Source organism: Taurulus bubalis (genome assembly GCF_910589615.1).
Source record: "Taurulus bubalis genome assembly, chromosome: 3".
In the NCBI taxonomy this organism is placed as follows: domain Eukaryota; kingdom Metazoa; phylum Chordata; class Actinopteri; order Perciformes; family Cottidae; genus Taurulus; species Taurulus bubalis.
Window position 1 is genome coordinate 24,663,309 of NC_136591.1, and position 26,869 is coordinate 24,690,177.

The 26,869-nt window shown below is 38.5% G+C and overlaps 2 protein-coding genes across 2 annotated transcripts in view; one reads left to right on the forward strand and one right to left on the reverse strand.

Annotated features, from left to right (window-relative positions):
* Nucleotides 1–81: 81 nt before the first annotated feature.
* Nucleotides 82–19,008, forward strand: fndc4a (fibronectin type III domain containing 4a; the record flags this gene model as incomplete). The annotated part of the gene is made up of 6 exons (XM_079216191.1): nucleotides 82–157; nucleotides 7,139–7,254; nucleotides 9,194–9,398; nucleotides 15,469–15,558; nucleotides 17,166–17,299; nucleotides 18,967–19,008. The coding sequence occupies 6 exons, from the start codon at nucleotides 82–84 to the stop codon at nucleotides 19,006–19,008; spliced, it is 663 nt and encodes a 220-aa protein (XP_079072317.1).
* Nucleotides 19,009–25,293: 6,285 nt separating this feature from the next.
* LOC306734799 (low density lipoprotein receptor adapter protein 1) overlaps nucleotides 25,294–26,869 on the reverse strand; it is a gene marked incomplete at both ends in the record, with an annotated part of 43,753 nt that continues 42,177 nt past the window's right edge. Inside the window, 2 exons of the mRNA XM_079216190.1 lie at nucleotides 25,294–25,340; nucleotides 25,965–25,993. Of these exons, the coding sequence (XP_079072316.1) occupies nucleotides 25,294–25,340; nucleotides 25,965–25,993 (76 nt within the window). The remainder of the gene's footprint in view (nucleotides 25,341–25,964; nucleotides 25,994–26,869) is intronic.

Here is a 26,869-nt window from a genome sequence, read left to right on the forward strand (position 1 = left end):
GAAAATGAACTGATGTTATTTAGTTGCCCTTCGAGCAGATCTGCGTTATAATCTAAGAAGAGCAACGACATCCATCGAGACATGGCTCGCCTGCTTGTTTTGGTCAACTCCGTGGTCCTGTTGCTTTTTGGCAGCGACATGTTCTTGGTAGCAGCAAGTGAGTATGAGCCTCTATAGCCGAGGAGTCAAATCAATTACTGTGCACTTTGTAGCCTTGTAAAATGTGCCATTAGACATGCTCAAGGTATCACAAAGATGTTACTGTTTGATAGTCAAACGAGGCTTTTTGTTGGATTTTAACCTGCACCTGGTGATGCACTTAAATCCACCTTTCATTCATGAACATCAAACAAGACATACAATATTTTTTGTTTTGTTCATCTACTCAGTTAATATTACTCATCCAGTAACACCTGCATACAATGGATTGCAATCATGTTTCGGTTCAAGATGGGCTGTTCTACCTTTACTTTCATGTCTATTTTAAAATACCATGTATGTTTTACATTTACATGTATAGCTATACAATAACTGGGAGAGTAACCTTGGCAGTTTGCCATAATCAATCTTGTTTGAATAAAGAAATTTTATTTAATTATTAAATCATGGCACCACTGAATGATGTGAAAATATGTAAACGGTCTCGCAAGTGCCCAAAATATATGGGGTATTCACTTTTCTATATGATGTACTGTCAAAAAACTATTTGCAACACTGTATTCAGTGAGATCAAACATGAGAGAGATTGATTCAACTGTAGGTAGTCTCATTTACAACATTGTATATACTCCCATACAATTCTAGCTTTCTTTCCATTGCCTACTCAGCTTAAAGGCTTAGTGTGAATGAATCTTTCCTATTTTTGTAGCAGAAATGTTCTCTATCTGCATGTGTGCGTCTCCAGTATCTCTGTCTTTTTTATCAACCTGTCTATCACTTCCCCCCTCGCCTCTCAAGGGAACTGAGTCTTACATGTGATAGCGCCTAGTGAAAATCAGATTGGCCCTTCACTGTATATGTGGCTCTGTGCACCGTCTGCCTGATACACATTTCCAAAGCTTTTATCATGTTCTGCGCTGACATGTGAAACGCGAAAGCATCTCTGATCTCAGCAGAGTTCTACGTGGAGCTGTCAAGAGCAGGAAAAGAATCTTCAAATAATAAACATGACACTCATCAATATAAATGTGGCTGTTGCGATGAGCTTCAAAGTAAAAGAAAATACATGTTGTATTCATTACTGCCAGCTTCATGCATGCTATGAGACTATGGGATGCTCAGTAACATTCAGATGCAGCTCTAAATTAGGAAGCTTCTTTGGTTGATGGTGAGGTTGTCCATAGAAATTTCAACAAAGCAGGAAAAGGAAACATTTCAGTCAAGTCTCTGTTAGCTCAATGTGGAATTTGCTTAAATATTTTTGGACTGATACTAAAACTGTGTAATGGTGGAGGGTTTGTTCTCAAAGCGTTTCACTCATCCACAAGAATGCTTTTCAACATGACATTTACTCAGAATTTAGCTTCCAATATGTAGATTGAGAAAAAAAATCTAGAAAAACAGTGTAAACCCACACAAGGGATGTTGTTTTTTCAAACCTGACAAGAAATACTTGAATGTGGGAAACAATATTTACACTTACACAGAAAACAAGAATGCTCGAAAAATAAATCCCAAGAACCAGAGCACAGGCACAGGCACACGTGTATTAGAATTTATTGGATTTATTTGGATGGCCAGGCTCATATCATTCTTCAAATTGGCAATCTGCTCTTCATAAACCTTGTGACATATTCTTGACAAATAGACGTTCTGCATTAGAGCAGAATCCATCAGCATGAGGGCCAATGTTTGCTCATGTTGTCATTATTGTATCTGCTGTCACATTAGCAGACACTTTACACACAAACAGAAAATATAGACCATAGTGTGTAGGGGAAAATGTATTTAGTTCAATCCACACTTGTTGGTGTCTTATTGACATATGTAGAACCAGTAAATATACCACTACAGCCAATAAAATGAATGGTACAAACTCTATAAACGACGTGTTCGTAAATTTGCTCCTGCATGGTAGCCTTTACAGTTTTGGTATGAAGTAATGTTAGCTTGCTGCTGAAAAGCATTGGGGTTTGGCCAGTGATTACATTAACCTCAGACTTCCACCTGGTCCCATCTTGTCTCGCTGCTGTTTCGCAGCCTCTGAGTCAGTGAGAAAGAAGACAGAGTGTCCCGAAAGGGAGGAACAGTAGTGCCTCGACTGTTGAGAGACTCTCAAATCTAAGAAAAAGCATTGGTCTTTGCCACGACTGGTTGGACAAGTCGGTCCATTTTTATCTATCTCCAAAGCTATACTGTGGATGCTGCACTAGATAGATAGATAGTAGTGAAGTACAGTAAGATATTTAATTACAGATCACATGACGTCACTCCGCCCACATGAAACCATGAAAGAAAGACAGGATCTCAGAAGGGAAAAGGAGTTCCAGATGAAACAAGAAAAAAATGGTCTTAAAAAAAGTAATATGGGGCAGAGAGTGCTGAAGGTGTGATAAAACCATCACGGCATTGCTTAAGAGCTCTGCTACGAGACAATTTGCAACACTTGGGCTTGCGAGGAGCTGTGAGACAACCTCCTGGTGTGCAGAGGAGAACGTTTAGACTTCCCATGACTGGGTTTGAAACACATCCAGATGAAGCCGTTTGAAGATTCACTGGGCAACACCTCAAAATTCACAACACCTGTTATTAGTTATTGCCTTTATTTATAAGATGTCAGTGAATATATTATCTCTCAATGGACTAAGGCATTATTCCTTTTAGAAAATTATAACATTACAAGCAGCTCTTCAACCTGCCACCAGCTTATAGGTAATTGAGGCTTAAATATGATCATTACATTCCGCAACGTTGTTAAACTAGTGTTTTCCATTTTAAAAGTGTTAGAAGCAATATTAATTATGGACGTTTGGGAGTTTGTTGTGCGATCAATCATTTGGAACACTAATTGTGGAATAATGAGCTGAGGACTAATTTGTGTCCTTTGTTGTTTGTAAAATTAAGAAGTAGCACCATCTTCTCTTTATCTGGAATATCTACAGAGTCACAGAACAAATTGTCACTTTTAACAGTAAATTAGTTCTTTTGAGTACAGGAACTTTTGAAAATCCTTCAAAAGAAAGAACTGGATTTAGTCTGCAAAAGATTTCTGATAGAGACTGGAGAATAGGTCACCGGCTCTGCTATCACACTTTCTAAGAAATGCATGGAATTACGATGTGTGCTTAGCATCCAGATAGAGAGAGATTTAAGGGCATTTAAAACAGAAAGTTGAACCTCCCTAAGTGCAAATGTGCATTTGCTCACGAGTGCTATCATTTAATAACCATCAGACGCAAAAAGAAAACACAAAAAGGCAGATTTATTGCTTTCTGCATCGGCCCTATATTTCCACCATGATATTTTCCTTCAGGCGGAATTAAGGGAATGACATGTCATCCGTCAAATTTTGTTCTATGGTGAATCCGGAAAAAATAAATTCCATTTTTCTACTCGCATCAAATCTTTTTGTTTCATCAATGCGTCATAGTTATTTAAGGTGCTGTTTGATCAAGCTGCACAAGTTGTCTTATTGGGATTAATACAAACAAAAAATTGAGATACAGTATAAGCAACCAATAAACAAATCATGTGTACAGTAAATCAGGATATATTGAGCAATTGTGCTTCACAAGCAAATATAGAGGGCAAAATATGAGATACCTCGCTCTAACTGATCAAACTGGGCTCCTTTCCACGTGGCTCGTCAGCCATTCAGAGATTCAGCAGCACTTTCAATATCTCGCTGTGCACTCCGGATAGATGCGGAGTAGCGCTGGACTTTGGCTATACGCTATGATTCATCCTTGCAGCGAGCCCACATCCAAAGAGGGTCTCACCATGTGTTTGCACAGACACACGCCTCGGCTGTTGTGACCTATTGCTGCTTGATCTCAGATTTTACATAGCGCAGTGTGAAGTGGGGCTTACTCAGGACACGTGGCCGACAACAAATATTGACTTATACCCACAATGACACTTATCACTGCAGAAGGGAACATCAAACAAGCTAGAGGGGAACATAGGGAAGAGGATTGGACTATTGGACTCCACATCAATAAAAATATTTACATTAGAAAATCACGTCACCTGTTTTCTGCTCTTTTTTCATCTGGGAGACCTTTTTTTTCATCATGTGCTTCTAATCTATAAAATTAATAAATGTAACAATGCTAGTTTTATTTGACTTCATCTTATATACATGTTAATGTCCTACAGTGCAAAAAGTCGCCTCACCCAGTTGAAAATATACTTGTCCTGCTCAACTGCTTGCAATGGCAACAACATCGTATATGAAAGAGGCACTTATATATTAGTGATGATTCATGGCCTGCTTCAACTGAACCGCCACTTCCTCCGTCACCAGTAAATGAGCTGCTGACAATGCTTTATGGCTACTAGCTGCTTCATTTTTGCCCATGCGTGGCTGTCTGTAGACCCCATTACTGAAAGGACAACAGGCTTCAGGATAAATTAATGTGTCCTGTCTTAGATAAATGTTACACCTGATTCTGAAGTGTGTGCACTGTACGACACGTGCCGTCAGCAATCTAAGCTTCGTATTGTTTACCCGTCAAGTAGTCAGACTTTATCCAATAAATAGCCTTGTTATTTTTAGTAAAGTGTGTATTGGGTATAATGCAGTTACAAATGGCTTTTAGAAATGCAATGCTGTCCATTGTGGGCAATTTGAAATGAGATATGAAGACAAAAATCTAATCCCGGTGAGTCAAAGCCTATGCAACATCTGAGGGGGGATTTGTTGATTATTATTAAGATCATTAGTATTAATTTCACATGTTCGTGACACAAAATATGAAGTCCTTTAGAAACAAGGACACAGAAGTCAATTGTAAATGTATGTATGACTCATTCCCATAGCTCTCCAAAGATCAAGGACAGTATATATGTGGGATTTTCCCTCTTAACCTTCTGTACGTCTATCGAAAAACACATTACTACCAGCTCCCATAAATAATCTTCTCATTAATGGACAAATGAGACAGAGGTGACCTCTTAACCTCTTGATACCAGTGTTACAATCAGCCAAGCCCTCTTCTCTCCCCACTCTCTCTACAGTTGGGACATTAATTTCCTCTTGTCCTCCCTACCTTAGGCTAAGCTATACTGTGGCCTTTTGTTCATCTAATTAACTCCCATCCACAAACCAATCTCTGAGGGTGTCACAAGCACCAGGAACTGAGCTTCATGCCTGTGTTTGGCGTTGACCCCCCTCTTGTGGTTCATAATGCCACAAGGGCCGATGCAGGGAGACGGATAGCCTTGTATGACCGGAGGGTCTTAAGATCTTCCTCAATGTCCCCGTTTTCACTGAACACAGAGGCCATCATTGATTGTCTCCGAGATAAAAACAGACACAAGAGCAAGAAGGGTAAGAGAGAGCGAGGGAGAGATAAAAGGGGAGACATTGGGAGATAAGAACAGAGGGATGTGAGAGGGTCCTGGAACTAGGAAACGGCAAATCATTTGAAATGGCTCTCAATTTCATCATTTGGCGTTTCATCTTTCTTTCTCAAGTGCACTTTTTGGATGATATATGGTGTACAGCACATGCCTTTGGCTGTCATCTCAAGATAACTGTGTTATGGGTTATTACACCCATGCTGTATGGGTTGATGAAAGTGGTTACACATTGACTGGACAACTGTCAATTAACGCTTTATTTGTAGTGAATTGCAAGAGAAAGCTGTGACTAAAAATCTTACCACTGATGAGCAACTGTGATAATGTAGTTACATCTCATTTGGAAAAGCATTTAAGTGTGTAGTAGGTATTGTGTTCTCTGATGCCATCCCCATAGGAAACTCTTATTTTTGTCATTATTTTTCACATAATAGCTCAAGATATTTGCACACACTTGACCATCTCAACAGTGGTTCAGCTACTGTTTGCAACAACACGTAAAGTCCATTACACCCACGTTAACAAATTCCCTGGGTATGGCCTCTCGGTCCCCATCTACCCGGCCAATCCCATCTTCCCCGAGCGATTGCTTGGAGACTGAAGCTGTACTATGCCCTCTATTAGATCTGTCACAATCTGTTTCTCCTGCCCTTTGCTTCTCAGGCTTTTGTCCCAGTTTGCAATCAACGCTTCCACCGGCATCCAAATCATGATAGATGGCTTCAAAGTGGCAGGGTGAAGAAATGTAAACCTGTCTGAACGAACTGGATGTGAAATAGACACTGTGGTTACTGTGTGGTCGGGTTGACAGACAAGGCTGTTTGGAGGCGAGGAGGAAAAATGTATACATATCTGGTGTAAATGTCTATTGTTACATATGGGATTTTTTACTAATTGTGCAGGTTTACAATAACATGCAAGCATGCAGTTTATTTAAACATGTAGTGACTAGATGACTTAATTGAGTTGTTACTGTTAATATATATGTATATATATATATATATATATATATATATATATATATATATATATATCATTTGTGATCTAATTAATTGGTCAGAGGAGTTGAGACAGGAATGTGTTGTTAAAGGCTGGCCTTTCCTTTTTTCACTAAGACTGTCTTAGAAAACTGTCCGTATGAATGTCTGTTTGTTTAAACATGAGAGCTAGCTAGATTAAGTAATCCAGTAGTATCGGTTAAGAGAGTAATAACAGTGGCATTAGGAGCTGAGGTGGGAAACCTAATGATGTATTGGTCTGAGGACTGTGGATCAGAACACATTGACAGTGGTTTCTGGAGATGAAAGAAATAACAGGAATGTACTTGTTATTTGAAATTCACCCTTGAACGCATGAGACCCTTCAGTTTATTGAACCAAGATTACACAACCCGCCTGATGATTCTGCATTTCCTGATTCCTAATTCATCTACACACATGAGATCATAAGTTTTAATACTTCATTTTTGATTAAAAAGAGACGCCTGTGGTGAGCTCAGTGGGCCAACACAATAGTTGAGACTTACCAGGTGCAGCGTGGACACATATGGCTTGGATAATTTAATATCTAGTGGGTGGATTAACAGACCTCTCTATTTCTGTTTCCGTTCCTTCAGACCGGCCACCAGCTCCCGTCAATGTGTCGGTCATACACCTGCGGGCTGACTCTGCAACTGTTTCCTGGGAGGTTCCAGAGGGAGATATAATAATTGGTTTCTCTATCTCGCAACAGGTAAACCATGAACTTTCCCCCATGTAAAAAAATGCATTATAATCTTCTTATAGCGCAGTATAATACAAGTTATAAACATTAAAAGCAATAGTAATAACGCATTATATTATGACATACAAGGTCAAGTTTCAAAATACTTTTTTAATGGAAGGACCATTGTATATTTTAATTTCCATTGTCTTTCCAATCTTTTTATATATAAGTTATATATATATATATATATATATATATATATACATATATATATATATATATATATATATTATAAGTTTATAATTATAAGTTACTCATATATTCACTATTTGTAAATGTGTAGTAAAACAAATATCACTCAAACAATACAAGAACAGACAAAATATTATACAATACATTTTTACTTTATGCATTATGAATATTAGATTATAATGTATTATAACTATGAAAGTTATATTACACAATGATCCTTACACAAATAAAGTCAGTGAGTAGCCAACAATTATGACGTATAATACTTGACCTTAGAAGTGTGCTGGGTATTGTTTTAAGCATTATGAACATTTATGAGTGTTTATAACTGTAATTATATTGTAATTTACTATTATGTAAAATGCATTAGAAATGTAGTTATAATGTATTATAGACATGGGAATCATGCAAAGTGTTTTAGAAAAGTGCATTCGTTTTATTTTTGGCTTTTCCCATTTGTGGTTTGGCATTGAGCCTTCGTCATGTCCTGTTGACATTTTGCTGGCGCGCCATGAAGCCAGTATGAAGAAGTGCACCTGGAATCCATTTTCTACCCTGTCACACGCTGTGATGGCCTGTCAAATACATTGGCATAAAATGGGTGTGAATGACAGATTTTTCCTAACAATGAAAAGATAATATATTCACAGACAGAAGTCCATTGAGGGTTTTTGTGTGTTCAGCAAACATGAGTATCATAAGTTTGTACAACATACTGAGTAAGTACTGTATGCACAAGTTCCCGTGTGAATAAAGATGTATTTTTGTCTGGATGCATATTCTTGGGAAGCCCTAAGCGTTGCATAGAACGCAGAAAGGCTGACTAAATGTTGCCTTCAAGCCTGTCGAGTCAGAATAAAACAAATTGTCAAGAGAAAACAAGGGGTGCAGCAGAACTGTGTGAAGCTGCCAAACGGCTTTGATATTTTTTTGGCTAAAAAGATTTCAAAGGCTTAAAATAGGTAAACCAATGAATGCTAATCCGGAATGCCTAAATGGCATATGGTGCCAAAATCGTGTTTATGCTTTATGCAACTCAAAACATAATGCAGCCATTTCACAACTCAGTGCGACTGATGGACTATTTATGACACCTCAACACCGCATGATATGCAGCTGAATCTGAACACGTTTGGTATGGCGGTTTAAGAATTACATCATTCAATGTTCACGGAGAATAACAAGTTGTTTTATCAGATATTTCAGTCAAACAGGGTAATACAACACAGACAGCTGGCCCAAAGCCACTTCAAGTGCAGATAAGGGAGAGAGGAGCTCTGCATGCAAGCAGGAGGGATAACTTTCACAGCTTTGGGTCTTTATTGCTCCAATAACGTTCTCAGAGGTCGAAGACAAAGTCTAAGACTCTGAAAGCTTGTGGTTCAAGGCACTTGCAGTTTAAATTAAACACAAATATTGACTCCACAGCCAAGACTCCATATGGTGAGACAAAATTGCCAACTGTTAATATGATAAAGTACCCAGCGTGTCGTTCTCCAACACCTTGAATATTTTCTGGTTGGTCTCACATTACCACGGCCCAAAAAATAGGTAGGCTACATGATTGTTTTTAGCTTTTTGTATAATGCTATAAAGATGAAATGTATACTACGAGACTCTTTACAGAGGAGAGGGTCTTCCTTAGGGGCACATTGCAGGGCAATCACCCCATTGACCATTGTATCGATTATTATATCCCTCTTTCAATCCCCAGAGGCAGGAAGGACACATGCAGCGATTCATCCGGGAAGTCAACACCACCAGCCGCTCTTGTGTCCTTTGGGACCTTGAGGAGGAGACAGACTACATCATACAGGTGCAGTCAATCGGCCTCTATGGGGAAAGCCAAGCCAGCAAGAAGGTCCATTTCCGCACCCTCAAGAAGACAGACATCTTCCCCTCCAACAGCTCCAATCAAGGTAAGCTGCTCTGAGATACAGGTAATGAAAATCACCTGTGGCGAAGTTCATTTGAAAGAAATAGTCTCTGTGTGTGTTCAAGGATAAAAATAAAGCATGATTCAAAGGGTAGGAGCTCCTGCTTCCTCAAATACTACTAATCTAATACGCTTTGAAAAGTATTCGTAGAACCCCGTGTGCTCATGGCAGAGAAGAAATACAGGAAAATCAAAGAGTTATGATTAATGGTTTAATTAAAGTTCAAATGGTGATACAGTGTACATATACTAAGCTGAGGGTCTCCGAGCTTCCGCTCCACAGACCGTTCCTGTCTCGCTTCAGCTCAAAAGACCTCGAACAGGAATCTACAATCTGGTTTTAACGTCCCAGCTCATTCGTCTCATTGGTTCAAATCTACGGCATGCGATTGGCTAAAAGTCTCACAGGGGCGGAGTCTCTCTTTGGCACAGGTTTTGAAGATGGCTCCATAACATTCATGTTTTCCGGTACCTGAAGTCCTCACTCCGCCCTCCTGTGTTTACTAACACAATATTTGACCTAGAAGGAATTGTTATTCAGTTCTATACGTTACAACTTATGAGAATCTTACTTCAGCCTACAGTCATCCTTCCCCAGAAACCTTTTACCTCGGCTGGCTCGAATCCCCCTCCAGTTCCTTATCTCGTGTCATAAACCACAGGACAAACCACAGGTGGTCCATTCTCTTTGTTCCTCAAGACCAAATGCTCCTTTGTAAAACCCTCAACCACTGTCCGTGTGCAAATGACCTCTGCACTCTGCAGCATAGAGTTCATGTGACCTCAGCAAACTAGTGACTCTGTGACCTGATAGACAATAATCTATCTTAAGCATTGCAATGTACACATGGACATCATTACACAGTAATAAAAATTACCTTTATATGCATACAATCACAAATCCTTCATAATAATATCTCTTATTAATTATCATATTTCATCATATTTGTAATCTACACATAAACAACTCATTTTACATAGATGTGCAAGTCCACATGTGACAAACTAAGCTTAAAAAACACTACAGCTTTTAATGGTTTTATCCAATCCTTTAACAACACTAAAACCAACAATGAATCTATCCTGCTAACATTGTTTGTGCAGTCAGAGATGCAGTTTATAGCTCCTTGCCATGGTACTCAGCAGGGCTTTGAGTTACACACTAAGGTCCGCATGCCACCATGCTAACAACGACAATTATAACATGCTAATGTTCAGTAGGGGATATGTACTGGTTTCTCCATCCATTTGGTAATTTGCACTAAACACAAATCAGCTGAGGCTGATGGGAATGTCACATATTGCAAACATATTAAGCAAATTTAAACAAGGATGGCGCTACTTGTATGAAAGGTCAAGGGATCAACAAGGCTATTAGGATTCATCCACTGGTGACCATGAATGTCAGTAGCCAGATTCATGGCAATTCGTAGCTGGCGATCATTAGAACTTAAAAATAAATTGTGGAGTAGTTACAAATGAAATGAAGAAATACATTTTGACCTAGTGCAGAGGTGTGGCTTTGTTATGTATTTGTAATTGTTTTTATAATTATACCGTATAGTTACATGGCAAAGAGGTAAAAGCTACATCAAGCTTTAGATACACCGGCAATACTTCTTAGTAAGATAAAAATAATTGCGTGTTTTGGTGTCTTTCTGGGATTTGTAAATATTTACAAAATGGCAATTTAACTGCCAGATATTGTTTTAGTTTGTTAGTTTGTTAGTTTTTTCTTTAAAATCTCACCTCAAGTCAACTAGATGCTATGAAGTTTGTCTAAATGCAGTATAATTGATGAGGTCACTAACCGGTCACTGCAGCATCTGTTCCCAGTGTTGCATCTCACTGTGTTATGTAAGGCAATGCGTTGCTGCTCATTCTGCAGTGCATGGTGCAGCTGTAGGCCTCTTTCCCCCAGGGCACAGACAGGAGCAAACAATTACAGATGCATTTCTGCTGTTGCTCTAAAGCCTCTTCTGGCTGTTGAATGCTTTTAAGCACACTGACATTAATAATGAGGTACAGTAAAGGCGAAGTCAAGTAACCTGAAGCCTCCTCTCACGGCATCTCTCTGAGGGGGCTTTATGCAGGTTTATTTTTTCTTAGAAACCAATTCATTATTGACAGACTCTTCAAGCATGGCTGCAGGCAAGCTCCTCTGAATGTATGCAACTCTATATCACTCTGGGTGCCTGCCTCAGGATCTGGCCCCACTCTGAAGCACTTTGGATTCAGTGTCTATGCTCATGGGCTTGAGGAAATATGACCGTCACCTATAGAGAATAGGTTCAGTCGCTCTCAATTTCTCACGACACAGATGAGGAAAGAGTGAGAAAAGGCTCTTTGCTTTGTGTTGTCAGCAGTTGGAAGGAGTCTGAATTCCTTTGTAAATCTTTTCTGCGTCAGGCATGATTATGGGATGGGCCAAATACATCAACTCTTACAATAATGGCAGCTTACATTTGACATTGGTCTAAACAGGCCTGCACACTCTCCATTAAGCTAAGACAGACTCTGACATTACACACTTTTCCTGTTGCTTTACATGAAATACTCTGGAAATGTTTCTGTACTTATATTTTAAGTTAAAAACAATGGACTATAGAAACCTAACTAACCATCAACATTGGTTTAAATTCTGATAAATGTTGCACAGTGATGTTTTTTGACTTGCAAAGACTCTTGGAAAAGATTCAAGCTGCAACAATAATAAGGATTTGACCGAGTCATCCAAGTGGGTCAGAGAAACAGCCCACACAGTGGATTAGCGTTATTTGTAGGTGTTTATTTCATAAAAGTAGAAACAATCAGTGTCAGCTTTCCATAAATCTAAGGCCGGCACTGCTGACTTCTAATGCCCCAGTTTAGAAGTCTAATCCCATTTTCTTCACGCAACTCTTGTGAAGTTTAGTACTCAACTTCTCTTTTCATGTTTGACACTGTGTCATCGTAAATTTGGACTCGGATGCTGTCTGCAAAAGTAAGCTAATTAATGATATAAAATCACCCCACTAGTGCAATCAGTAAAAGAACATAAAGAAGTAACATACAGTAAGTAGATCACGACAACATCTGCTACACATAACTGACCTCACTTCAGAGGTAGAGACATGTTCTAAAACAAAGAAAATATACTTTTGGAAATATACTTTTACTTCATCAATTACACAAATTAAATTATCCTCCATCCAGGTTTAAAAAAGCTTTTTTGAGCCAAAATATTGATTCACAACCCCTGAAAACGAATTTCCATTGTTTTATGAAAATGCTATTTCTTTTCTACTTTCTGAAACGATGTTTTTTTTAAATGTCCTCCTAAAATAGCAATATATGTATTCGTCATAAAACTTAATGCACCTTAATGTATAATGTAGTTTTTGTTCAGGATCTTGCTGTTGACCATATTACCTTAAAAGGCCTTTTTTAATCTAGTTGGCTGCGGCCTCACGCCATTTCAGACGTCATTTGTCACAGCCAAGTTCCTCTAATTGAAACTAAATTGATTTGCAGTATATCCCAGGTATTCCAAGAGATATAGCTATGATGAATCAATATTGATTTTATCTTTTCCACAATGCAATTTTCTTTGATAATTTGATTAAATATTAGTGCATACTATGCCACTGAATGTACACCTGACCTGAACTAGATTCAGAACCAATATATTTCATATGTTGTATTTCCTGGCAAGACATATGCCACATGGGGAATTTTTTATTAAAATAGGTTACTGGATCAATTTGTCTTTCCAATGTCTACTTCAATTTCATTAGTTCCCGCGGAAAGCTTTTAATCAGAGTATATATTTGCGTGCTTTGACTGCCCTTCAAGGGTGAGGCATGTCGTCAGAGGAGCAGGGTTTATTTAAGATCAATTTCTGTTATATGTCAGCAGTTTATTAGTATTCCACTAATGTAAGCAATGGCTTTGTATTACATTTGCAAGCTAAACATATATTGAAGAACTCAAATAGAATTAATTTCATTGAGGTATGATTCCAGCATAATTAAGGCGACTTTCTAAAATATAAACGAGTTACAATGTAAGATTAATTATAGTGAAAGTGATTCTCTTTTGCTTACAGACGGAGATCTGTGATTAAAGGGGTGAAAGCTGTATTCATTAGCATGAACAGCGATGCCACAGTGCATACAAAACATATCCAGATACGTTATATAAATTATTCCCAAATAAAAGAAACTAAGGTGGTAAATATGCGTCCTGCTGTCACTGAGCTGTCAAAAGGGTTCACACAGAACGAGAGCAAAGAAAAAAAAAAATACTTTCAAAGGATGGATGCCTTGAGCAGTCAAATCTAACTAGGTAGGTGGTCCCCTTAGACACAATTACTATGTGATACATCAAAGAGATGCCAAGCTGTCTTTGCTGACTCAGAAGCTACACTTAGGCTCCCCCATTAACGGAAAAGGTACGCTACACGCAAAATATTCTTTTGACTTTGACTGATACTCACAATTTTTCATCTGTTGTTCATGTGTTATACGCACATACAATAGAACTGCACTGTTTTCAACTGTAGTTTAAATTGCGTTGTTAAATAGCTTAGCTTGTAGGAGACATAATGCAAGAGGAAATGACATGTTGCATCTTTGTGACACCAGTACAGCACCCCTGGTGTGTTGTTACAGGGTTTCACGACACAGTTCACAGCCACAAACAACACTGGGGGATTTTGGGGAGAGCAGAAGGAAGGCCAACTAATTAGCTCAAAACAAACTCTTCGGCGAACCGACAGCACCACAATCTGCTCCTACTCGTCTACAGCAGAGAATCATACGGCATATCCGAGTGTGGATGAAATATGTATGATACAGCAGCAGGACATTCTGTTCACTCACTCTGTGGTATGAAATACTGCATATCAGCACGCAACACACAGTCCACATGTACATGAGCATTTATATTCAACATGAAGTAGGGTCATTAGCAAATGGTAAACAAGAGCAAGACGCCCCAAAGAGTAAATTACTTACTCAAACAGCCTCCTACCAGTAGTTTCTCCATGCAAACTCTTTTTTTCATACATGTAGAATTAGTTTATTTTTCAGTTGGTTAAGTTCAGACAGAGAAGACATGTGGGATTAATAAAGTGGGGAGTAACTCGCAGGAGGCACCTGACCTGAGTCCTGACCAGGCATTTCATTCTGACTTTAACTCTGGAGATCACAATCAATCAATCTTCAGTTCTTAACTAAAGGTAAACGTTTGTCAAGTAAAATAATTAATGTAAAACAATATATGGAAAGTTGTGAGAGGCTTGCGCTGCTTGCCTGATATACGTTGTTTTGCTGATTGGCCTTAGGATTTTCCAATTAGGAAAATACGATTTCTTTTTGTTACATAAATATCAAGGACGTTTCTGTGATTTTAAGATGTGTGAGGTTCTTCTTCCCTCTCTTCACTCACATTCCCATACACACAACTACCGAGACTTAGAAAAACACAACAGTATTGACCCCAATTCATGATAGCTATCGTGTGAAGAGAGCTGAGAGTCTGGCATTCGGAGCCAGCTTCTTGACAACTTGATTCACTAAAAGAGGCAATTGGGAAGAGTGGCGCTCTGGAAGAGTTCCATACAGAAGAGATATTAAAAGACAGTTTGGAGAGTGGAAATAGGCCCTTAGTCTATCCACTTAGGATTAATGCTACAGGACTTATTTGTGGCAATGTCCACCACAATTAGGAACATGTTTTATTAAATGGCATAACAATCATGCGAGATAAAGGAAGTGTCCACTTTTGCAAGTCATTACCGACAGAATGAGGGTTTAAGATCTGACGTTATTATCCATTATATAGTAATATAATATATAATCCAATAAAGAGCTCTCTGACTAATACTACTTTTGTGAAGGTCAATGTTCAGTTTTTACTGACAGTATGTCAAGGTGTTATTTCAATTGTGCTGGACTGCATATCAATACACATGTTGTCTCCTCAATGTAAAAAGGTTTTGGACAGTATTTTCTCAGTGGCATTTAGGAGTCTGTGTTGACTGTACCTGTCCCGTCTGTGCTCTCTCATAGATGACCCCACTGTGCAGGGGATGGACAAGTCCCGTCACTTACAAACAGGAGAGATGATCATAATTGTGGTGGTCTTGGTCATGTGGGCAGGTAGGTTTGCAGACTGAGTGTTGTTATTAATGATTCATTGAAAGAAATCAAAGGGAAAGATGGGAAAACGCACTTACATGCATAGAGTACATACATAAATACAGTACCTACATACATACTGTACATACAGCCTCAATGATATAGACTAATGGTGCTCACCTGACAGAGCTTTCACATTGTATATTATCTTGTAAATACAGTCACTAAGACGGCAATAAATGGACAGTGATCCAGAACAAAACCTAGAGGAAAATAAATCTGCCAACTCTGCATGTCTGGTCCCTTGAAAGCTTTCTTTCTTTTTCTTTTTTTTGCAACGGCGATGTCAAAACAACATCACGCTTTTCTGAGCATTCTGTGCAAGCAAGCTCTCCATCCATGTCTGAGTTTCTACTCCTTTGAGAGAAGTGTGCTGCTTAATGAAGTGTTGAGGTACAATGAGAAGTGGCATATCTGACAGGCTGCCAGGAGCGGGGATTCCCACCCCCAAGCACCAGAGTGAGATGTTACATAATACTGATGAGAGTAACCAAAGTAACATGGAGGCTGTGAAGAGTGGGAGTGCATGAATAAAAACACCTCATGTGGTGCATTCTTCATGGACTGGTCATTTGCAGCCAGTCCAGTTTAAAATCAGCCTATTCCCTGCAAGTTATGAGGCATCAAGCACCTTGAAACGTTCACAATCTACAAAAAATAGTTGTTTACATCTGCATTTATTCTTGTATTTGTTCATTCCTTTTCTTGTTCAATTTATTTGTCTTATCTGTGTCCTTCAAATATTTTTTATTTGTGTTACATTTCAGTGGTCTTGATCTTAAAAAAAGTGAAGGAAGTAATATAAGCGAATTTCTTTAACACAATGCCATCTCATCTGCTATACTGTATATTGTGACTGTGTGGCAATGTTCTGCTGGTTTCTAAAAGTGCTTAAAATGTTGCAAAGACCTTATAAAACTTCCACGAATTGGCAGAGCAGCCGGCGTTTTTGGCTGAAATTTTGACAAAAGTATCACATTAAAACAACATTACAAAAAACGGCAATGTAAACTTCAGAAATTACACAAATGCTGCTGTAATAAAACCACCAAACAAACCAGTGGAAATGTGGAGATGCCTACCATGAATGTCTCACAATGACATAGAGCTGCAATATTGCAGAGGGCTTAAATGATGCCTGAATAAATAATGAAATAAATAACTTTTATTTAGTTTTCATTACAGGAACCCCATATCAGTTCTTGAATATTTAATGATATCCTTCTCATAGAAATCCATAACCTCGGTGAAGCAAGGAAGCTAATTGTGAGCACACAGTAAACGAGAGGCAGAATTGCATCTGGCAGATGGCATATTGTAGCAAAGCAAACTCCACGGAGAAATACTGTCTTCTAAGCTTTCAGATAAAGACCCCACCATCAAGCTCCCTAGGAATTCCATTATCAACACGGCCTTTCAACATGCTCAGTTAGAAGAGGTGGTGACATGTTTGTGAGTGACAGTTGCCGCCCCACCACTGAATTCCCATCCTCATTTGTGAGTGTGTGTGTGTGTGTGTGTGTGTGTGTGTGTGTGTGTGTGTGTGTGTGTGTGTCATCTCCCCACAGCCGTTATTGCCCTGTTCTGCCGGCAGTATGACATCATCAAGGATAACGACTCCAGCAACAATAAGGAGAAAGCCAAGCCGTCGTCAGAAAGGAGCACGCCGGAGCACCACAGCGGAGGCCTGCTGAGGAGCAAGGTGAGCGTGACTCCTCTGAATGCAGGCCCACATGAAGCTCTTTCAAGCAGCTGTTTATGTAAGCTCGCTGAGTGACAGAGAGCCAGCATACACAAACACCTCGACCCTGAAACTAAAGCAGCTCAATGGTAATAGTGGGTTTCTTTATTTTTTTTGCAGTTGTAGTTTTGTAGGATACAGGTACATCTGGTTCTACTGTACCGGCTGGAAGCCAAAGAGCTCAACTATGCCATGATTAATGGTGGATTTATTGGGAGATGATGCTTAACTAATAACTAAAATATCGCTCTGTGATGGTGTATGGAGCAGGTTCACGTATACTTCTACTAGAACCTTCTCTCTTGTGCTTTACTCGTCGACACGTTCTCACATAAAATAGATTAACAGCAAGCAGCCAGCTGTTCCCCGGATTAAAATGCAAGACATTAATTGACATTTGATTAACAAATGTGATTTGCATGTGGAGAATACGTGTGTATGTTAAATTAGAAAAGAGGTTTTCCTTTAAAGTAAAACCAAATCTTATATCAAACCAAGGACAATAAATGGTTATTGTTTTCTTTCCTTGTTTTATTCAAAAATATATTTCTAATTTCATTTAGTTACATAAGTCTGTTCCAGATATGTAAATGTGTATTACTTTATATATAACTTGTAAAGTAAACATTACAATTAACAGTTGAAACTTCACCTTACTTTAATGCTTGAATGTATCCTTTACTGTATGCATAAACACATCGCGACCATATACTTAATCTTATTTGTTAAGCCTGAACTTTTATACTGTATAGCAAATCATTTTATCCATTTCAAAGATGAACTATTGTATATATTGTTGTAATCCTATGAAATGCAACCTTCCACTTCAAATGATATTCCTCCTGGGAAAAAAATACATATAGCATACAAAACAGCAACCTAATGGAAAACTGTATATTTACGACAGATGTAATCACAGTAATCTCCAAACCGCAGAATGTCCACTGCTATCTTCTAACTGTTATCTGCTGCAGTCACAGCTCGGTATTGAGGCCTCAGCTGATCGATAATCAAGGTCATTTGCGTTGCGAGTGTTGACCTCTGGCTGAGATTTAATGTTGCAACATGTTGAGTTGAATCTAAATTAGCTGAGGGGCAATCATTGTATGATTCCTCACTGTGTTGGCTTATCTCTTCTTCCAGTCCTCATTAGGTGGTTGGATTTTAATGCAAGGTTTCTGTCAGAAGTTCTGGTGAGAACTTCAGAAACTCTCTCGTATCAGTCAATAGTGTACATGGCTCAGCAAAAGTCCTGAAGGTGTTCAGTCTGCGGCAGAGTGGAAGTATGGAGGCAGATCGGAGTAATTTGAATAAAATCTTCATGAATTTTTAGGGGAGTCCCGATATCAGATTTTCACGTCAGTATTATCATGGCAAAAATAATTAATGATAACAATATTATCGTGGTATAAATAATGCTTTCAACCATAACGGTGCAAAAGTGTCAATGTTTAAATGACATATCCAAGAGATACACATTTGAATAAAAACCTCTTAATTTTCAATGTTTTAATTTTCAATGTTCTTCAATTCAACCAAAATGTGTATTCTATGATAAAAGTATGTCTCTATTGTAAAGAAGAAAGTAAAAGAGTAATTATAATTTTTATTTATCTTCTCTGTTGCAGTTTCATCCTTCTGTGCCATCTATCAACATCATCGAAGTTTAAGAAGAAGGAAGCCAAATGCCTTTCTCTCCTCTACCATTAATGCATTTACCACCTTTCTCGCTGATGACAAAAAAACTGGAAAGAATGTGTTCTTTCCATGGGTCGTCATCAGTGAGTGAGGTTGGCTGCAGCTGTCTTACATGCATGTACATAGCATTTGTAGCAAAACTCTAAAGTACAGGTACACACCCAGTACATACCCTAATACACACGCACGCACGTGCACGCGCACGCGCACACACGCACGCACACACGCACACACACACACACACACACACACACACACACACACACACACACACACACACACACAGTGCAGTAGCTAACATAAACCTATTCCTGCAGGTTGATATAGATAAACTAATGTTAACCCATGGTGCAGTTAACACTGATGACTTTGCCAGGTGCTTGGTATGTTATTGCAATACAAAACACACAATCATCTCTGGGAGGCCGGTCTTCATGACTTTAAATTCACAGTGTATTTTTGATATTGGTATGTGTAATTAGACACCATGTTTACTTGTTATAGGCAACTCAGCTTGAAATAAACAAAAACATGTTTCTTTTTCCAAATAGTGTTAATAGATTACTTCATCACAAATGTATATTATATGACTCCTGTGAGCAGATTGTTAATAAGGGTAGAAAGCAAATACACATGTTCATTTGTAAGACCCGCCACAACTACATGTCTTAATTTTTTCTCATAATATTAAAGTGCCATTTTCTGGATAACATTTAATTTTTTAATAGTTCATAAAAAAACATGTCTGTACATAAATCAATCATTTAATAAAGTTGCATGCAGGTCCTTTGCCTGTAGAATAGCAATAGATGTGCATTCTAAATTAGATGCCAACAATGGAGAAATAAACACGATTGCAGTCCCGTGAAGCTGTTAATGTTTTCTTCTACTCGGCCTGCTTTTAGAACAGGGTATTGTCTTTTATCATCCAGCGTTTAATATCAGATCTTGCACATTTCCTGAAAATTGTATTTATTGAAGTGTAAAATAAACCTTCTTTAGAATTACCCATCATGAAGTTGCAGCTATAATGTAATGGAGTTTCTGTGTATAACTCATTTCCACTGTGCACAAAAAGCACTTTCACACACAAACTGTCACAAAGATGCATTTGGTGCTTTAAATGCTGGCCTGAAACTTACAGTACAGGAGAAAACTGCACTTCATGGACAAAATGCCAGCCAAGTAGAGTCCCAAAAAAGTGTTTCAATGCAGGTAATACTTCAAAATGGTACCAATACATTTGGTAATAATATGGTGGTTAAAATTATCATCCCTCCTTTCAATCTGAGAAAAATAAATGCATATAGTGCAGAAAAGTGACACATTAAATAATGACAGGTGCAGGATTTCAAACACCAAAATTATTTGGTGGAATTTGTGTTACCTTAAAGAACTTTTGTTTATTGTAGACACATATACTGTACTGTATAGCCTTACAGGAGTATAAATAAAAATGTTAAAGGAAGAGTCCTGCAGAGGCTGCAACCGCAACCGCAGACTGATACAAGTGGACAGGTTGATAAATGGGATATACTGTAAATAATGGACTTTTAAACATATTGTTATTTAATTAGTCATTTGTACCACAAGTGATCCTACAGATACAGATTACAGACTGATACTTTCCAAACCCTTCTGTTGGTGCTGCAGAGCCTGACAATGAGATTGAAGGCATGCCATGATGCAGCTGGCATGTCTTTAAAAACTAATATTTGCATTCCTCTCCAAACATTCATCAGACTAAACAAACACTCCTCTAGTTGTAAAAAGAAGTCTGATTGTATAGATGTTTATAAGGGAAAATGACCCTCCTCTTACTTGATTCATTACCTCAGTATATGCCATAAACATGAGTTTATGGTCTGAATTGCTAGTTTAAAGTATTTTAAATACAGCATGATGTTAATTTACTACATTCTGGTCCCATTTAAAGTAAAATAGACCATACACCTGGGTACAATTTAGGGAGGGGTTACTATGATTGACAGGTAGCTGCAACTACCAGAGCCATATAAGGTGTCTCTACACCACTCCTCCGCAGTCCAAATATGGTACATTTCCATTCACTGGTTGCAAATATTTGTACCCAATATTTAATTTACTGTTAAAAACATTTCTGATTGAGAGAACAGAAGAGATATTGTTGCTTTGGACGGGGTCTGCATTATTTGAGTTTTTAAATCACGAGCCATGGGAAGAATGAAGATCGTGTCAGTCAGACGGCCAAACAAGAGGCTGCCTTTGCTTTGCATCGACCACAATGAGCTGTGAAGTGTTTAAGAGAAAAACAATATGGATTCAAACTCTATTTTTAAACTAAAATGTTCTGGATAGATCAGCGATCACAATAAAGAGAGTCCTCGTCTGCACATTGAGCTGTGTGTTTAATTGGTTATTTTTCAAGCTGAGTAGTTGAAACTCATTATTGATCAAATTATAGAGCAATTCTGGAATCAAATTGATTTGCAACAAAACGACAATCATATTGTCTGACATTGCTGAAGGCCAAACCACTTTGTCAACTATACTGTGAATGAGAGAAGAAGCTTTTTGACAAAAGACTAGCTTCTTCAAATGGTATTCTAGATTAAAAGAATCACAGTTGAGTGCAATGAAATAATTGTACAAAGTATTTTATTATGCATAAGTATGTAACAAACCATGACAGTTTTTTTTTACACAGCTTAGGACAACTGCTTGTGGTTTAGACAAATTGCTGTTATCATAATAAAACAACACTATTGAAAACCCACTAATTGCATAGATAGAAATGAAGCACCTTCTTTGAAAAGTAAACCGATTATGTAAACATCTTGTTCATTTGGGCAAGAATAGCTTTTCTGAAAGCTTCAAATGTTTTCTGGCCTCAAGCCTTCAGTCTGATTTGTATTCAGTGCACTCCATACTCAAACTGGCACGTTATACCTCCAAGAGCAGGTCGGTCTGTCACCCCCACCTCCCGCATGGAAAACTCTCGGCTGTGCCAAAGAAACACATCCATTCAAGACTTGCTGGGTATCAGCGTGCTGTGCGCAGAATACTGGATACATGAAAGAAAACTATTTAGTCATATCACACGGCCCTTTTTAATTTGATTTTCATGGAAAGATATCAAAGTCTGGGTGAAGACTATATCCAAGAGTAATATCTAACAGTGACACTTATAGGTCTCTGCATTGGAATTGGATAACTATGCAGCATGTGGTGAAGCTATGCAGGAGCAACTCTAGATGTTGTCCTTTTAGTAAATGTGTTTCAAAACTCTGTTTGTTTGTTGTCGTTATTAAAAAAGCATTATTGAGGCTGAGAGCTCTTGGACAGCAGCCCATCTCCAAATATCACTCAATAGCGCTGAGTCAGCTGTTACTGAAGGGCCCACGCATGTAGCAGTCAATGATGGAGCTGAAAGGGTGAGAACATTTGCAAAAATAATTTCTATACGCGAGGAAAGATGAGAAAGGTCAGGCAAAATGACGACGTTGCATCTTAACCGTGCACTCTGCTAAATAGTCGATACTAAAATGAAAAAAAGGCTCGGCAGATCTTCCATCGACGGGCTAAAGGCTTTTTTATGACAACCAAAACAGTAAAGAGCTCACTTTCAAAAATGCAATGGAGGCGCTATTTCAGCCAGTCGGGAACGAAACAATGTAATTAAGCTTCATGGCGTAACCTGATAAAGCCATCCAATTATTCTGCAGCGGGTGTCATGACAACGACACTGAGCCCCCGCTACCTACGCCTCAGTCATGATGCCATGAATACAGAGAGAAGGACCACTTCAGACAGACTGGGGAAAAGTATAATATCCTCGCGACAGCGAACGTCATCCGAGAGTCATCTAAAAATAATTTGCTGAGTCTTAGCAGAGCAACAATTCATATATATAATAAGATTGTGGGACGAAGGACATGTTTTGTGGCACGGACTGCAGTTAAGAGAGGACAATGTAACGGGTGATTACTCAATTGAGAACAGGATTTTTACTTAATAATTGAATACTGTACATGGGTTACTGATGGCTATATTGAAAAAATAAAGCAATTCCTGCCGTGATAAAAACCACATACGATTATATTTGTACAAATTGTCTAACCTAATGCAAAACATACAGGCATCTACACACATTCACATCTCAACAAGAGTGATAATTATTAAAAACAACCTTCGTGAAGCCCTGAATCTATTCATCCTACTTCTTCTATAATGATGTCATATGCATACATACATTATACAGCTTTGACATTGAAAAAATACAGACTAAGGAAATATGTTTCTTTAATTTGGCCTTGCCATACACTTGTCCTCTTAACCTTATATCATCGAAATGTTTTAACAGTTACATCATCTTTATGTACAGTGACAACTGTCTGATTGAGGACACGGCAGAATGTAAAATAGTCATTGTATTTTGGTTACATAAGCCATATTCATATAGACAGTGTTGAAAATATTCTTTACAGGAATGTCAACCTGTTTCTGAGGGAGAAAGGTCTGCTGTTGTGCTGTGTTTTCTGTACATTACAAACACAATCTATTGACATTGTTAACATAAAGCAAGCAAGCAAGCACATAGGAATACAACAGAATATCAGTTTTGATCACTGATAATCCTCATTTCTCACAATAGTAAGGTTGTCTTCGTGTGTGTTGGTGGATTCCAATGTTTAAAACCGCATTAAAATGCCTTTACCTTAAAAAGGGCATTTCATTGATTTTACACACCAAGTTCAGTTGGTCATCAGGAGCCTCTTCATGTCTACTCTTACAAACTGGGAGTGTAAAGCTCGATATATATGGGTGTTTACCAGGCAGGTAGGGTCTCATAAAAGACGCTACCAAACTGCATCATGAAATATATTATAGGATCCAGTATTTTTGGCCCATGCAAGTTCGATCAGGTGAGGACATCTTGGCCTCTGCTGCTTCTTATAACTCTTCTTATAAATGGGTCTCTTTTGAATCACCCAACATTATGGCAGTGCAATACTAAATCACTGGGGTACCCCTTTAAATGTCAAACTGTAGTTGTTTGTCAAGTGCATTGCTATTGACCCTCAGCTCTAGTTTACTGGATGCACTGCTGAGACTGTAAGTGTCTGACACTATTTTATCTCATAGCCTTCGTCAGCAAGTAAAGTGGCTCTGTCATCACGGTGATTGATTAGTTTCTTATTACACAACCTATTAGATCATTCATTTCTTATTTATTTCTGTTATTTATATTGTTTGATGCCACCCCACCACCCGATCCATATGACCACCGCTAAACCATCTTGGTTACAACTGAGCAAATAAATCTGCTGAAAAAGGCTAAGATAATTGGTTTAAAGTCCTAGATTCACGAAGTAAGCAGCAGTCCCTTTGGCCCAAACAAACTAAACTGTGTTTGATTTGATGGTAATGAAATATATACACTGTATCACATTATGTAAATGTGACATGTATGTCTCTTATTTCCAAGGTGGATTCTGGCCTTTTCTTTAAGACACATTTATGTTCCAAACAACAAAAACATGACATATGGCGTCAAATGACTTTATCATAATGCTGTTTCATTATTCAAAGAACCTCAATGATGGATGCATAACGCATAAAACATCATGACTGTAGATGTGCCAGCTTTGCTGATGATCTCTAACAATGGACTTATTCCAGACTGGCAGCTGCTACTTTGTGAAGCAAACGACGAGACCAGAGCTTTCAAATATTCAGAAAGAAATGACACATACTTTTATGTACACACGTCTCTAAACTACTTGATGCCGAGAATATCTTCATCCAAATTCCACTTATCCAAGTGTTATTGAAAGTGTTTTTATTTTACAAGTTAAGATTAAAAGACGGAGACTCCATCTTGGGAACCGCCTGTGGAACGTCTATGAGTAGAAATATGTAATTTGTGCACGTCTTGCAGTGCTGTGTTGTACATTATGTGCAGAGACTTTCATCCGGCAGTTTGTGAGAGCAGGAATATGGCGGAAGATGGCTGTTTACACCGAGCACAGGGTTGATTGGCAGGCATGGCAGTTTATAATATCAGGGCATCCATTCTGTCTCCGCAGCGCCACAAAAAAATTCAAGTAGAGCCTCACGGATTCGGGTTGTGCACCGGGAAGCGTGGTGCGTTTTGCTGTCAGCTCAAGTTCTGTTTTCTGTGGTGCTCTAAGTTGGGCTGCTATATTTCGGCAGGTGTGATTCAAACTCATTGTTGCAGACAGACCACAGATTCTCGCAGGAGACCTCCCGGGAACTCAGAGCTGCATTGTTAGAGACGGGTTCGGAGCAGGACTCGGCCAGTCTGACAGAGACAGAAAGAGAGGAAGAGAGAAAAGTAACATTGCTACAGAGGTCAAAGGCAGGACATATGTATTCATCCAAGAGACATGCTAAGCTTAAAAACTGAGAGAAGAAGAAAGGATAGCATGTGTAATGGCTGTAAATGAGTGGGCACACATACAGAGAGCCATCAGTGGCAGACAGAGGGAGGATATCTACAAGGACACTCATCGAATTAAAATCATCCATTGTACTATTAAAACTACAATATTTTGAGAAATAGTTAAGTCCGAACCAAAACCCAGGGCAGCTAAAAATATCCTATCATTAAAGTATGCAGGGAGAAAAGGTCTGGCTTTCTTTGTTTTCATTCCCGATGTATTCAACAGGTTAAATGATTTGAATGTAGCTTTCTACAGTACAGTGTTCTTTTCCTGTACATGTAGAGTCACACATGTGTAGATGCCAGAGGTTCACCTCGGGGAGGGGGTTCTTGAGGCATGTCAGCTCACAAAGATGACAACCACTTATTTAGAAAAATGTGCTTATTTCTGGACAGTCTGGAAATGCTTAGTATTCTGAACACAAGGCCTCATGCAACATGCAATGTCAAGCATGAAAATAACATGCCAGCCACATCACTTACCGGTGTCCATCTCCTCTACTTCCATGTTGCTGCATGCCAGAGTGAAGAAAAAGGAAATCATGACAGAAATGTATTAAAACACTCATTACGTCTTCTAAAGAAACAGTCAAGAAGCTAAAAATGTAATTAAATATTAATAACTCATCACATTTAGATGAGGTTAAATAATTCAACATTAATAATTCTATTGCTTCATTCCCAAGCTGCAAATTAGGGTTAACTCCAAGGTCACCATTGAATGAAGAAATCTTAAATAGAAATTAAAGCATTTAAATAAACCTATTTGATAGGAAGTTGATGTCAATAGTTGAATATACTTGAACATCTATTTACTATTCTAATCATTAGATGTTTTTACAGAGGCTTTAACCCCATGTGCTGATATAGTTAATTAAAAGTAATGGTTTGGCAAGTTAGAGGAACGATATAGCACTGTGACCCCAGAGGATGTGCTTCTACATACAAATAAAGTGGAATAAAGTAGTTTAAAGTGATCCATTGGCCTCCAATCCCATATTTCTTAAAGAGGACATTAGCGCAAGAGGCCTGGCGTTAAAAGTTTTCTGTACAGGAGAGGTAGCCGGAAAAAAACAATTTCCTATTTAAAGGTTTTATGTTAAAAGCTACACAAAGCTCTTAAAGGGACAGAGCAGTTGAGAACCAAACAGCTCACGGCTGTGGGAACAAAATATAAACAAGATAGGCAATCACAAGGTCTCGAATCTTTCAGTGAGTAAAACATTGGCATGCTTCTTTGTAACCAGAGCAACATCTAACATTTGGATATTGACTGGAGCAGAATTGAAAAGTGTGATCTCTGAACATTCGTAAAGGTGCCCAAAGAGCAGCGAACACAACTCCTCTGCTCACCTAAAGCCACTCCCAAAGTCACATGTCACACCGAG